The following is a 16,401-nucleotide window of genomic DNA, read 5'->3' as shown; positions in this document are numbered from 1 at the left end:
GCCAACAATTCAGTTAAGGACAATAATGTTTGTCTCAATCAGTAAGTGTAACAGAAACAGAGCAGTAGAGAAGCAACTTTCTAGATGAATTCACATATTGAATTTGTTTAAGGTTTCCTGTGGCTAAAGCTGTATATACAGTATTTACATTTTCTCTTTTTAACCAACCTTCATAACCTTCATTTAAAGTTTGTTTTTGTTTTTTTGGTGGTATTGTTCTGAGTACCTTTTCTATCTGTTTCTATCTGTTGGATGAAAGGGTACTACAGCCCAAACACAATGGACTTTGTTCACTGTGAGACTCAAAGTTCTTCTCTTCAAGTTTTTGCTTAGAAACTTGAAAATATGTAAGGTGACTTAGTCTAGTATGTAGTTACACTCTAAAGGCAACAAAATAGAAGCATTTAATGGGTCAATGAATAGAGCTGTTATTGTCTAAGAGGAAAACTTCATTTTTAATAAACCAAGCATATTATTTTATTGGCAAATCAAATTACACATAACACATTTTAATTCCCAAACCACAAAATTAATTTAGGAGTTTAAAAGGTCCTCAAAAATGCCATTTTAAGTTTTAATAAAATTCCTATAAAGCCCCCTGAATAATAAAAAAGACAATGTTCTCACTACCATGATTTCAAAACATCTCAAATTTTAATTTCTTATCTGGGACATAAACTCTAGCCCACCCTAGGTGATCAATTCATTCTCTGCATTTATTTACCAAGTTTTTTGACTTTTGTCTATTATCCAGAGTCTGGGATCTAAGAATAAAGTGCCTACAAAAACTTATGAAAAATATATAATCTTGGTCCTTTGTTCTTCCATATGAAGTAGAAGTTTAGTCTGACTTCACAGGAGATTTTAACTCAAATTACACTGAATTTATAGATTAATTTGTAAAATGTGATCCTTCATTCCACCCAATCAGGTCTTTTAATAAAGTTTTAAAATTTCTCCATCACATATCACACATTTTCTTAGATTTCTTTCTAGAACCCTTATGGGTTTGACTGCTACTTTCTGATTCTAATTTTTCCTAAGCAGGTATACAGGAATGCAAGTTTAGAACCGAAAAAGCTAAAGTGAAAGAAAAAGCCAACAAGCCTGTGAAAGTGAAGATGGCAAATATTCACTCCAGGAAAATGCCAAAGGTCTAACTTGAAATATAAGAAGTGGAAAGAAATAAAGAAACTAAGTTCTGTCCAAGACACCTTACAAGACATCAAACAAATATAATATGAGCAAAGCAAAGCAAGGTCAAGGCCCAGATCCTCAACAGTAAAGACACAAGCAGACATTTTTAGACCTGGATGTTTATCACCTAGATGATGGAAAGAATAAGCCAAAGGGACCAGCTCCCAAAGATACTTGTGCCACACCCAAAATGGTAACAACACAAAAGGGATCAATGCTTGCAGTACAAGCTGGGGGACACCCATTGCTGGGAGCTCGTTCTAAACTGCAGCTAAGTACTTTTATATTCTGCAATTCTATTTGAAGAGGGCAGGGCAGAAGTCCCCTATCAGAACTGTGGAGTTGAAGAGAAATTGTTTCATGGCAGCCTCCCAGGGGAGACAGGGAAGTGAGTGGAGTCCTCCTATCTTCTTATGTGCCAGAAAGATCCCAGGTTATGCGACCAAGACTCATGCTTAAGTTCAAGCTTTTGCCTATGTGCACAGGTGCAAAGGTCAACAGCATGTAGGGTCTTTCCCCTACACAAAAAACAATACCTAGACATGGGGATGAAACTCAGTGGTAGAATGCATTCTTAGCACCGAAAAACAAAATGAAAAAATAAAAAGCAGTGTTGTCCTTTTGACTCCTGCTCCTCTCTTTACTAAGCACTGAATCAGTTAAGTCAGCAAGAGGCTCAGGTACAAACGGGACATCATTGTGCATTATTCCATGGTGACCTACATTGTGAGGAATCTGACTTCATTTTTGATATTCTATTGCTGATGGCTTTGGAGCTTCATCCCATTCCCCTGGCCTCATTCTGCTCCCTCTCAGCAAACTGATGAGAAAGCCCAGGTGCTCTCTCTTTTGGTGCCAGTGGGAGGTTTAAACCACATGCAGAAACACTCACACAGTCTTACCACCAAGAAAACCCCAGTTTAGTCTCTTTACCCTGTTCTCTCAAGCTCTTTTCTGGCCAACTTGGGAAGTCACCTACTCTCTCCAGAAAACCCTCATTATGTGAGTAAAAAGCCTTTCCACATCCTTACAGTATGCGTATGTGACATCATCAGTCTTGATCCAAACCAAATGTTGGGCAGAGTCCATTCTGTATCTGCAGAGTGGCTGAAACACAAGTTTTATCTGAACACTTTGATGATGTGTATTCTTATCTGGTAGAGTCACTTGAAAAGTACATACTACAAGTGTTCCTCATACCGACCTATTTGTTTTACCACTTTTGAAGACTGAAGAAATGGCAGCTACAAAAAGAATGGGAAATCGTTTTCCTTACTATGATTTGCCAACTTTGATGAAGAAAGCCTAGAGTTGAACTATGGGCAGATGACAAGGCTCGATGATGATGCTGTCTCAATCCCAGCCCTTGGAACCTCATGCTGCTCGCAGATCCAAGTCTTCTGAATTTCAGCTGACCCATCTCTTTTGAGTCAGTTTTCTATTTCTAAATTACAGCAGGCTACTCACAAGTGGAGAATTTGTGGACACTTCTAGCTAAAAATTATTTCACTATCTGTCTCCCTGAAGGGCCTCTGGCTTGTCCTACATTGGGTAATGTCATCACATTATCCTCTGCTTGTCTTCTCAAGTCAGAAACTGAAGAGTCATGCTTGCTCTCTTACTCCTCCCCTAAAACCCATGTCCCGTTAGTCACTGAGCCTGCAATCTGCTTAGTATGCCAGAAACCCACCTCTCTTTTCTTCCAAGGCCTTACTTAAAATAACCAACTATGCTACTAAAATAATCTCTTAAAATTTATCTTTGCACAAAAGATATATTCAAAATATCCAAAAGAAAATACAATAAAAAGGTATTTCCCCTTTACACCCCAAGAAACAAACATTCTATGAATGAGGAAACAACTAACTCTGGGACTTGGGCAAAAAAAAAAAAATACAGAAGATGACTATATGTGTGTGTGTGTGTGTGTGTGTGTGTGTATGGCATTTTGTAGCATAGAATGTAAGACAGTGCTCAAACTAGCACCCCCCACATAGATGGGGGTATATAAAAGGAGCATAGGAGTTAAGAAAAAGAGCTCCCAATAGCCAAAGCTGGGATGATTTGAGCTACAACAATTTTTTCAAAAGAAGTACTATTAGATTATAATCCAATGTAAAAAAAATAAATATACTGGAGTTCATACTGATATAATAACCAAATAAACAAACAAATGGGAAGATGAAACATTTCTCCCATGCAGAAGGATCCCAACTAATTTATGGAGAGCCTCTGCTCTCGAGGAAGAGGACCACAATTCCCCACTCCATAGGTGATAGTGACATCTTACCAAAGCAGAGTATGGAGGGGGGAAACAGTCACTCTGCAGTGGAGAAACCTGACAAATATCACGTTGGCCAGGTAAACAAGGCCAGTGTCAATGGTCACAAGGCACAGTGACAGTAGGTAGCCTTGACCTGATGTGATGAAAATGGCACTTTGCCCCTGTGGTCTTCCCTCCCTGGACTCACAACCTAAGCCTCGTCATGAGGAAAACTTCCAACATTCTCATAGTGGGGCATTCTACACAATAACTAGCCAGTCAGTACTCAAGACTGTCATGATTAGCAAAAACAAAGTAAGTCTGAGAACCTACCACGGCCAAATAAGCCTGAAGAGACCTGACCAATAAGTGTAATGTGGTCCTGGAATAGAAGGGCATTAAGTAAAAACCAAGGAAATAACTAAACTATGGTCTTTGGCTAATGGTCATGCTTCACTAATATTAATATTGGCTCATTCATTGTCATAATTCATACACTAATATTAAGATGTTATTAACAGGGCAGACTGAGGATGAGTTATAAGAGAACTCTGTGTAAAAAATCTTCCAAATTTTGCTGTAAATCTATAACTATTCTAACAATAAAATCTACCTTAAAAACTTTCCTGCTGGGCACGGTGGTACATGCTTGTAATCCCAGCAGCTTGGAGGCTGAGGTAGGAGGACTGCAAGTTCAAAGCCAGCCTCAGCAACTTAGCAAGGCACTAACCAACTCAGCAAGACCCTGTATCTAAATAAAATATAAAAAAAGTCTGGGGATGTAGCTCAGCAGTTGAGCACCCCTGTATTCAATCCTCAGTACCAAACAACAATAACAACAACAACAACACTTTTCCTATCTCTCTAGTCTTTAGATAGAAGTTAAAAATTACAGAATTAAAAGACAATAAACACCATCTTACTTTCTCTACTTCTTCTGCTAATTTAACTCTAATATTTGGAGCTCCTATTCTGTTTTAGAACCGAGATCTTGGTTCCTCCACAATTTAAGGTGGGAAATAAGGAGTAGAGAATGGATTACACTAAGAAGATAAAAGAGCTCTTACGTTAACAGAGTTCTTAATCCCACCAAAGATGTGAAGCTCACACTAGTCTATGTAGACTCAGGGATATCAGAGCAGTTCCCAGTTGTGAACCTAAAGGTAAGCACAACTACCAGGACAGCCAGGGGAGTAAAACCCAGGGGCACTGGCAGTTCTTTCCATCCCCTTTGACCCCGTCCTCTCAACAGGAGAAGCAGAGATTGGAAATACAGATTGCCAAACTACCAAACAGAGCCAGTCTTCTTTCATTATCAAAATTAACCTTTGTATCATACTGTCCCCAGTTCCCAGATCTGGTTAGTCCCAAATCCCTCTCGTGGACTACAAGAAAATATTTGGCTCTGGCTGCCATGGACTTGTACTTTAATGTGAACTCAATTTTCCTGCTTCTCAAAAGGCATGGAAAAGTAGTTTTAGAGCAATATATAATCTAAAGAATATCAAACAAGTTGCGATTTAGATTCGTACAACATGAACTAATTTTACCAATTATATTATAAACTGAAGTTACCTAGGAAAATCCAAACTTTCTTCTAATAATGTTTCTATTGGTATTAGTTCCCTAAAAATCTCTGAATCTTTTCTGTAACAAGGGGTATAAAAAGTAAAATAAGGTTACAACAGGACAGAAATCCCGTGACATGAGCATTCAGAAGAGGCCCTGGTGGAAATTACTCATGCTCCTTCCCCCATAGACAGGTGAAAAGCTCTCACCTTTCTGCTTTGGAATTCAACCACAGCAAAGTCGGTCCAGTGCCAGTCCTATGACAGGGGACCGAGAACGGCATTGGGCTGAGAGCCACTAGGACACTAGGGTTTTTCAGTGCACACTCAGAATCTTTTGAGTAACTGATGGAACTCAGCGTTCAGCGGACAGTGACCCACAAGAAATGAGGAAATTACCATGAGTATCATTAAATATGACAAAAGAAAAACAGTTCACTTGCACATCACATATTGCCTTTTACCTTTTCAGATTTTAAGTGAAAATTATACAAGTCTAATCAACGGGAGCTACGTTTCAGACCAAAGGTTATTAGCTCAACTTCACAGAGAAGATAATGAATACCAATATGAATCAATTTTAACAACTAATAAAACACTATATAAAGTGTATATATATATATACTTTATTACGTATATGTATGTTACATATGTGTGTGTAATATAAACATATACATTCATATGCATATATATAAATGACAGCAAGGGGAGCAAACTGCCACTCAGGGGCATTAGCAGCCCTCTCCATCACCCCTTTCATATATAAATATTAAATGCCAAACAGGGAGATTCAGTAACAATACATTTCATTTAACAACTTGGGAGCAGAACTGGACAGAATGGGAGAAGGGCCCTGATATTACACAGAAGAAACAAGGATTTTTGAGGCACTGTCTGAGAGCAAGAGGTGGAAACACAAATGAATGAAAGGCCAGGATGAAAGGCACCCAAGGTCTGGATCCAGTCTGTGCAGGGACTGCTGGCTGGTTGGCCTCTTGGTAGAAGGAGCCATGTGTCAGAGGAGAAACCAGTAGAGTGCTCCTAGTACTCACTGGAAGATAGAGGAGGCCTACAGGATGTGTAATCATCAGGTAAACCCCACACACCTAAGTCCCTGGATTACTTCTCTTCTAACACAGAACCTAACTCAGATCTGAACCACAAATCAAAAGTCAAAAGCAGCATCATGTACAAAAGCAGAAACCATGGGATCCTAAAAGCAGTATTAGAAAGTTCAGGGCTAGTTAAAAAGAAAAAGTAAAAGTAAAGTTTAGGACTTCTGGAAGAACAGAAAGGTACCTGAGACACAACTTAGATCAGTAGTCTAAGACAGAAGAAAGGGTGATCAGGTCAGTTGGCAGGCACTTCCACTGTCATTCAAAGATTTATTTTCGCAGACACTTTCCCTCCTCTGGTTCTATACACAGAAGTCAGCAAACAAATTCCCAGTATTATTGACTCAAGGAAACTTCACTCTGAGAAGAGACTTCTCAGCATACACTAGTCTCATATGAATTTGGATATAAGACTAGTTTATGTTGCATAATCATTCCCAGATGTTACACATCAAAAAAATTTTTTTTAAATCTTTATGGATAGTTCACTGCATTAGTTAAACCAATAAAAGGAAATACCTGATCGAGCAATGCCACTGTCCCTGTCTTCATTCTGTCCTCTGCTTGGCATATCAACTGGGGTGCTGTGTGCTGAGATAAAGGTACAAGGAAAACATGTTATTGAGGTTTTGAATCCAAAGATACAAAAATTTAAAAAATGACTGCCGTAATCTTTACATTTCAAAGTAGGCTACTGCTATTGATTATTGGCCTGTTTATTATAGAGATTAACTAGAAAGCAAAATTAAATACATAGATGATGAAAGAAAGAAGAAAACAGAAGTATCTGCCTTTATCCTACTGAAGCACATAAACTTTTTTGAATGAATTCCACTCTTTAAAAAATTCTGTATCATAAACTAATTGTGCAGATAATACAATGATCATTTTTCAAGTGAATATTTTTAGCTATTTTCCTCATTAATAGTAGTACTTACATAGAACTATATTTTCAAAATGCTTTATAATTAGTTTCAGTAGTAACTGTAGGCAACTTAGGGAAGAGAAATACTTGAAAACCATTTCATAAATTCAAAAAATGTTTCTATTTATAACCCACTCTCTTGGCAGACAGAAAACACTTATATTCCTTTTCAAATATTTCTTCCTCTACTTCTTTTCCATATACACCCATACACAGTACTATTGTTGAGTTACTTAGAAAAACTCTTATGTTGGCAAGAATTTTGGAAAATCTGAAGTATTAAAGACTTATAGGAAGACTTTAGATTGGCCGGAGTTGTACTCTTACTGAGCTGGAAGGCTGATGAAATGTTGCTCAGTAAGTTTTATAATGTACAAGAAGCCCAGTGCCCTGCCTGATTGTTGTACTAGCCAGTTATTTTCTGAAACATGTTTATTTTCACAATTTTAAAGAGAGTATATCAACATGTTATCCTCACTCTAAGTAGGTGGGAGGGTGTCAGTTTCATTAGTATGTCAGTTAACTATGGTGTTTAGCATATTTCAGACTACGAAGAACAGAATGAAAAATATCATTTGCCATACTCACAATCTTAAACATTAGTAATGAAGATCCCCCACACTTGTTAATCATGCCAAGACTACAATACACATTGAACAGCCTCAGATAGCAAGGCCAGTGAAATGTTAGAACACCCTGATGATTATAACTGTAAAGAACCTAGAAACTGCATTTACATCACTTAAATGAGAGACACACAGAGAGAGAGATTGATCAATCTTCCATGCTCTTTAATTAAAGTGACTTTTAAAGAAACTCCATGCAGGTAAGGATGCAAGTGAACAAATGGAGAGAAAACACCACGGCAAAGGGAAACAGTTCATAGCAGCAAAAGGGCCCAGGAAAATCAGAAAAAAAGAATTGTCTTAGAAACCCTAAGGGCTCATTTCAGATCAAAATCAGCTTACCCTGGGATATTAGCAGAGACATTTACTATAGAGGTTCATGGGATGAATTTTCCAAAACATCACTAATTTGGCTGCATTTGAAATTATGTCTCTTATCACAAGAGCCCCTTGAATTTCTAGGAAAGCACAAATAGGACTTTTTCTGAGAACCAGTAAAGGATTTATTAATGTGTGTGGGTCACACTGTACTCAGCATTCCACACAAACCTGCAAAGAAAGAAGCACTCCGGGTGAGCCGGAGAGGTCCTCCTTCAGCTGCCCCCTGCAGCAGTTTGCTGCTGCATGCTTGCAGCAGACCTGGAGACAGACACACAGAGGACAGCAAACAAAGCACACACATACACAAAAATAAACACCGATTAAAAGTAATGCAAAACCAAACCAAAACAACACAACACAACCAACTCAAATAAAGTAAAAAACACCCATAATAGTGGTATTCAGAGAGAAAATCTGTTTGCGTGTCTCATTTTACCTAGGTTACTTCCGGCACGACCAGGACCCAAACTATGCTGATTCGTGTTTGGTTTTCCTGCATGAGGATCTTGGTTGATGTACTCAAAGCTGTCTTGCAAGCTAAATCCGGCCAGGAAGAGGAAAGCAAAGAGAGGAGAAAAACATCAACAGGCTAATAAAAAGCTGTTTTTTAGTAGACTCCCAAATATATACAACTGCTGAGTGACACCCAAATGCATACAACTGTATTTGATAGTCTCACATCTACCAAAGGGAATTAAATCGGCAAGTATAGGAGAATTTGTTGAAGGAAAATAAAAGCTTTTTAGAAGTAGCCAGATCCATACAACTAAACAATTGCATTCCTAACAATTTCATATTCTATAACAGGACAACAAACTCTAAATTCTGCTTCAGTGGCTGACACCTAGGATACTGCTATTCATTTCTAAATTCTGCTTTAGCAACTGACACTAAAGATGTTGCTATTCATTTCAAGGGTTTTACATAAACCCTCAAAATAAAATTAATTTTAACTCTTGATTAACATCTATGAATAATTCAGCAACTTTTTTCAGGGGTGAGATGCATCAGAAATTATGATTCTCTTAGGAGTTTGATTTCACAACTTCTAAAAAGTTAGAATTACTCATAAAAATGTGAGGGAAATAGATTTTAATACTGTATTCTTTTGATTTATTTATATATGGCACTGAGAATGTAACCCAGTGCCTCATGCACACTAGGCAAGCACTCAACCACTGAGCTAAAACCCTAGCCCCTATTATAATAATGTATTCTCTAACAGGAAAATAAATATCAAGACTTTGAGGATAATGTAGCATAATGAAGCCAAATAATATTTACTTAAATCTGAGCTCAATATTTTACTATAGGGCAGTAGTGTGACAAACATTCAGGTAATTTCAAGGGGATGAAAAAAAGTATATCTTATAATAAATAAACATCAATTCTCACATTGGCTTTAGTCATGGTAGCCCAATGTTAAGTGTTCAAACTATTTTGTTGTAGGATAAAGCAAAATTTTTACTCAGAGGTACCCAAAGATGCAGAGGAATAAAATTTTAATTTCCCAGGGTTATTCATTTAACATCTAGGAATGTCCCTTATTATACTAAGTACTTCCTTTAAATACATAACAAAATATAACAAGCATATGAAATATTTCTGTTTGAAAGTTCAAAATGTATAAACAAATGCACTGTGATGAAAATTTAAGTTAACCATTTCAGTATTTTTAGTCTATGCACAAGTGCAAAAAGAGGGGCAAATCAAATGACTACATGGTTCAAATACCTATCAATCACAAAGGCTACACTGACTGCTCAGAATAGATAGCAAGTACAGACAACCCTCCTACCACACTGTGATCATCCCAGAAAAAGTTATTATGTACTTCAATCCTTCAGAAATACATACTTTTAAAGACAAAATAATATTGTGGAATGGCATTAAATTGGTAATATAGTTACTCCTTTTTTCCCCTTCTATTTTCCAGAAAATTAAAACTTGGTAGCTGCCTGTAGAAATGTAGTGGATAATTGAAGGCAACCCAAAATAAAGATGCTGCTTTGTCTTTAAGGACACCCAAGAAAGTCAAAGTCCTTCCCCTGCTCAATGTTACTGGACACTGCCTAACCCTTTAAAACCCTTCTGTTAATCTGGATTCATTTTGCTTCTCATTTCAAAACGTCTGATGGCCCACAAAAAGTTACTCAACCTAGAAAAAGACACACACAAAAATATGACTTACTTATTTGTACTTCCACAGAAGCTGCCCATTCTAGCAGAGAAAACTTTACTAATCATCAGTTGTGGAGGAGAACTGGAAAATAAATAAATAAAAAATAGATGAATGGATGGGGGAAGAAGTGCATTTTTAAATTACGGAGTCGGTATCACCATACTATTTCTCAAAACTGTAGAAAAAGAAGTTCAAACTCACCGTATATAGTGTATCTTTAAGGTGGAGCCTTTATAACTCATTGCGACTGACCCAAACATCATTTCCCCTAGCATGTTGACATCGGAAGCTGGTCTTGTGTACTACACAAAAGAAACCAAGTCAAAGTCAGTATGTGGAACTATGCGACATGCAATGCAATAGCACCAATGCTGTTATGTTGTATGCACATATAGCATGTGACAATGATTCACTATCATGTATAATCATGCTGTGCTAAATAAAGACATTTTTAAAACTTCAAGAAAAAAAGGAAAAAATATACAATGGTGCAGAAGTAAAAAAAAGAAAACAAGATTTATTAATCTCGGGGTCCCTCTTTACTGGGTAACTACAATTATTTTTTAAACCTGCAGTTGGTCATCTTACAATCACAATGTGTAATGTTGATTGCTTGGGTTTTCCCCAAAATTATTATTAATGTTCTTGATTTCTTTCTTTAAACATATTATGTTTATAGGATCCAAGTGTTCATTAGAAATCATTTTTAACATTATTATGAGAAAAAAGATTATCATTATTTCCATTTATAAATTCTAAATAGATTATATTATGGAAGAAACAGGGTAACTCTTCCCTTGGTACTAAGAACTCATCCTGAGAAGAAATATAATTCAGTATTATTCAATCAAATAATTTACAGACTTGATCAAAAATGTCAATTAGTGCAGGCAGGGTTTTGTGCAGGTACAAAAGATAACAGATGGTCCAAGTGTTCTAAAATTTTACAAAAATATTTAAAAAATATTTGACTCTCCCAACATCGAACCATTTTTTCTCATGCCTTTTTGTTATCCAAAAGGGTGGACTATATTCTCATTTACTTTTATTTTTTGGTGGTGCTATGCACAAGCTACACCCCAACCCTCTCCTTTGCTTTTTAACCAGCACAGCCTAACTTCACCTCTCATGCTCCATCGATTTCATTTGCTCTAAGGATAACTTTCACCTTCCTGTCAAATCTAATGGACACTTTCCAATTTGTTTTCTTAAAACTACTACTTTGCTTTTTCAATCTCTTCTTTCTGAAATCATCCCTTAAACATGGTTGTTCCCTGGAGGGCACTTCTGCTCACTGCCTGCATTTTCAATCAAACATTCTTTTGACTTTGATTTTTATGCACATAGGAATACCTGCTACATTTTTATCTCTAGGCCCAGACCTCTCCTCAGGCTCTAAAATCCTATATCCGAATCCTTTGGGATATAGCAGTCTTAAGTACATATGCTAAGTCCTGGGGACACAATGATGGACAGGATAGAAATAAATGTTGAACAAACCAGTGTTCCACAGGCACCCTAGCATAGCTTGAAACAAAGTAACATTCCCTGCACCCCAACCCATCAGTCAGACTCTTTGACAGAGTGCTTTCTATCTGAGGAAAAACATGGGGATCATCCTCAACATTCTCCACTGAGTCGTTTTCATTTCTTTTTCTTTTTGCAACACTGGAGATTAAATGTGCGGCCTTGTGCATACTAGGTGATGCTCTACCACTAAGCTATGCCCCCGTGTTTCTTTTCATTTACTAAAACTCCAAATGCACACATACGTATATATACACACACTGACACACATATATAACCTACTTACACAAGATGGCAGAGGTGGAAAGATAAAGTAAACCAGTCTTATTAACCAGGTTCCTCTGTTGGATTAGAGCTCACATCAACCTCTTCCCACCACATGCAGATAGAAACCATCTGGCTATCACCTTATTTACTAATAACCTTATTAATTTTATAATCTGCTTTTTTTCTTGGGATATAAATTGTAATTATCAACTAGCTGAAAATTTCACTCTATAATTTTTAAATTACAAACTACTTGAGACCCCCCAAAGCACTGTACAATAAGGGCAAATGCATGGCCCAAGTCCTGACTACGAAATTAACACAGTTCTATGGGCCTGTGGCTGCTGGTAATTACCCTGGCTTTGCTTTTTCAGCAATATAGAAGACAAGATTCTACATGGGCTTAAAAGAGAAAGTTTGGTACATCACCCATCAATTAATGCCCTTCTGCCATTACTATTCAAAATTTACAAAATATTTCTACTTTTGTATCTATGTTTCTCATTCCTATCCTCTACCTCCCCAAACACACAACTCACAGTGTAAAAGAATGCCACCTGGGCTGGAGTTGTGGCTCAGTGGTAGAGAGTTTGCCTCAAATGTCGTGAGGCACTGGGTTCGATTCTCAGCACTGCATATAAATAAAAAATAAAGGTCCATCAACAGCTAAAACAAATAAATAAAATTTTAAAAAAAGAATGCCACCAGCCCTCAAACCTTCACTCTCAAGTTTGGCCTTACTATTTATTTCTTCTGCTAGACAAGACTTTCTTCTTTCACTGGCAAGTTCTACCTTCTCAGGATGCCCATATGCATTCAAAGAATCTTTAGGAGTTCATAGGTTTATTATTCTGGATCAGAATAATAATAACAGCAAAGGAAACAAAACAAAAAAATTTACCTCGTTTGCAATATTTCTTCCTCATTCAGTATGTATTATGCTGTATCATCTCTGCTGGATTACAATTTTTATAGAGAGATAAAAGACAAAGTGTGAAAACAACACTGATGTGAAACATTTAGGATCACTCTGTTGAATACTTGTTCTCACATTCCTGAAGTAGAACCCTCCAGCAGGCATTAGCCCCTGAGGAGAAGTTACAGTAAATTACTTCAACCCATGGGGTGTTCCTACAGAAGGCATGTTTTACCTGGTACTTTGGAAGCTGCTCCTTGGTGTGTTGTAAAGATCCTCCAGAAGAACTATGGGAAGAGATGCTGCTGCTGCTGCTGCTGCTGCTACTTCCTTGGCAGCACTTGGCTGATGTTTTCACAGGGACATCCTCTGTTTTCTGGGTTAAGAGAGGCAAGCAAGGTAAAGGATACTAAGTATATCAGGCTTCATCAACAAGCTCTTCACTGGGAATTCCTTTGTCAAACCGTGCAGGAACCTGCACTACATTCAAAACCAGAAGTTCTCGTAGACTTTTTCTTTAAAATTATGACAAAAATATGATTCCTTGGAGCCTACAATATTTGGGAGGGGGAAGTACTGAAGCTACTACACAAAAACTAGTGAATTTAGACATTATTCTCCTTAATTACCAGCTTTTGTATTTCATCAAATGATAACGAATGTTTTCAATTCTTAAAAAAATCTTTAGTATCATGTAAAATCATAAACTATGAAAATGATGAGGAGAAAGATGGTGATTTAAGTTTAAATTTTAAACAAGCAAATGGAACTAAGACAACAAAACTATTAATTTGGACAGGCTGGGCTTGTGTTTTTCATGACACACCTCTTCTAGTACCTCTTTGAAGGTAACAGGAAAGAAAATCACGAGGTTGAAATTGTGAAAGATGAAGCCCAAACCCTGAAACAGGAGCTACTGTTAATTACACAGCATGTGATGGAAATATGGTCTTTAAAGGTTAGAGGTGACAGAGGATTATCTACTCCATATTCCCTCAACAGGGTTCACTGCTAATTTCTTATGATAGTGACATGAAGGTATAAAGATTTACCATCATTAATTTTTTACTTCATCTTCCACCAGAAGCTATCGTTCCCTACAGAAGCATCCTGCAGCATCTATGAGAAGTAGTTTCTATTCTGAACTATTTTTTTTTCCTTATACAGCTTTTGCTTGGAAAACCATGAATGCAACTGCAGCTTATCTAATCTTCAGTGTGACAGTCACACTGGTGGTCTAATGCAAATGCCTGCAGTCATGTGCTTTATACAAACTCATGACATTTTGTGCTTGCCAAGTGGGGGTGAGGGGGGCTGAAAATGGGAAAAAAAACATAAGGAAAACATAAAATGTGCTGGTCCACAACAATCACTCCAGCAATAATGGCATTCAAAGTTGTACTGCTGTTATTTAATGCCACTTATGCCAGAAACATAGTCCCTCAGAGGGCCTAAAATGACAGGAAGTCCCACCTGCTTCACAGACTGTGGGACCCTTTGGCTGGCGTACAACACAGTCAACAGTCTATAATTGGACACAGCACCTGGTAGTGAGCAGAGCACCAGCTGGATTCTGTGTAGTCTCGGGAAACCTACAAATGTTCCTGAACCTAAGCTGCTTTTTTGATTAAACAAGTGCTTCTAAGAAAGCCTGTGTTCCAGATTACAGAGTTATCACTACTCTGCTATTCTGACAATTCCAGTCCACTTGAAAACCAGTGAGGATTTTTCCCCTCCATCATCAGCAGCCCTAGTGATGGGACGTGTGTCCTCAACTAAACCATCTTTGTGAGGTATTCAGGGAAAAAGGGGTTGCCATCTCCTGTCCACCAATAAAGGGTCAAATGCTGGCTCACCGAAGCTTTTAATTCCAATCCACAATTAAGACCTACAGTGAATTACCAAGAGACGTCTCACCTGCTCCTCCACCTACCTAACAAGCCCAACAACTTCTGTAATGATTAGCTACCTGGTACAATTCCACCTGAAGTGCTGTGGAATCCACCCTGCTAAACTGCCTTCAAACACTTCCTTTCTGCAAAAGTGATCATTATCAAAAGCAGGGCCCCTAGGCCCCATGAGACAAAGACCAAGCTATAAACTGCTCATTAACTTAGGGCAGACATTCTACAAACTGCCAGAATTTGTTCAGTATGGGTAGCAAGCTACTGAGCATAAAAGGGATGAGTACAAAGGGATGTATTTAATCCGTAAACATCTGCACAAATACTGAAAAGAGAGTGAAAGGTCTAAGGATCATAATTTAGAAGTACCTTGGACTGACAGCCAAAGACTCAAGGAGGACCAGACTCTTCTCACCTTTCTTATTCTGGCTCAAAAGGGTAAGGAACTGTTCTTTCATCCCCATAGCTAGCCCCCCTCACCTGCCTAACCCTGCCCCTCCAAGCCCTGCCCCACCTCACCAATACCACTCTCTATTAAAAAAAAAAAAAATTAAATGAATGAAATCTTCCTTGGTCAAATATGGTTGAAAAACACTCTTTTAGAAGATGAAAATGGGCACTTTATGTTTAAAAAGCTATATAAATTTGTTTAACCTAATACTATACAATACTTTAAATATCTATGAGAAACACAGGAAAGAATGATACATTACTTCTCTTCAGGCAAACGTTTTATTGCTTTCTGCATTTCAGAGTTCTGCCTTCTTCCTACATTTGATGCACATGCTTGACATAAAAAAATCCTACTGGATGGAAACTGACCAGCAAACTCACCTCCAGTAAGATTTAAATACACTGTCAACTCTTGTCATGGTTACCCACTAACAGTTTCATGTGTGTTTGTTAATGGACATGTGCATGCTTGCTAGGGAAGAGGGGTCTGCTTATGTTTTTTTCTAAACCATGAGTAGCATGCAATATACTTTTAAGATAATCATGGATTAATAAGTGATGGATCAATGAAATGGTTAAAAGCCAGGCATGGAGGCACACATCTGTAGTCTCAGCACTCAGGAGACTGAGAGATCCCTTGAGCCAAGGAATTCAAGGCCAGCTTGGACAATGTAGCAAGACCCCAACTCAAAAAAAATTTTTTTTAAATTAAAAGAAAAGCAAAACAAGGCAGTTAAAAGCACAAATGATAAAGGTGAAAGCAAATCAGCATTTCATACCTGAGTTGCCATCTCTTCAATCTTTTGAACAGCTTTAGAATCAAACAACACTTGTCTGCCTCTCCTCTCACAGTCCTGGTAAACTATCAGGCGAATGTCACTCAAGTCAAACTCTGAACATGACCAACTGTGGATTAAAAAGGGAGAGAGAAATTAGGTTACCTCCAACACCTGGGATGATCATGGACAAGTAAGTTTCAGCTAACGCCTGTGTGAGAGTGTGTGTGTGTGAGTGTGTGTGTGTGTGAGAGAGAGAGAGAGAGAGAGAGAGAGAGAGAGAGAGAGAGAGAGAGAGAGA

The 16,401-nt window shown here is 37.8% G+C and overlaps 1 protein-coding gene across 1 annotated transcript in view; it reads right to left on the bottom strand.

The window, feature by feature from the left end:
• Fnip2 (folliculin interacting protein 2) overlaps positions 1-16,401 on the bottom strand; it is a 79,525-nt gene that overhangs the window by 43,751 nt on the left and 19,373 nt on the right. Inside the window, 7 exon segments of the mRNA XM_015484526.2 lie at positions 6,663-6,734; positions 8,244-8,333; positions 8,512-8,612; positions 10,267-10,338; positions 10,459-10,559; positions 13,203-13,343; positions 16,104-16,230. Coding sequence (XP_015340012.1) covers positions 6,663-6,734; positions 8,244-8,333; positions 8,512-8,612; positions 10,267-10,338; positions 10,459-10,559; positions 13,203-13,343; positions 16,104-16,230 — 704 coding nt within the window.

Source organism: Marmota marmota, unplaced genomic scaffold (assembly GCF_001458135.2).
Source record: "Marmota marmota marmota unplaced genomic scaffold, marMar, whole genome shotgun sequence".
NCBI classification, from domain to species: domain Eukaryota; kingdom Metazoa; phylum Chordata; class Mammalia; order Rodentia; family Sciuridae; genus Marmota; species Marmota marmota.
The sequence above is the reverse complement of the archived record's forward strand: the minus strand, read 5'-3'. Positions and strand labels throughout refer to the sequence as shown.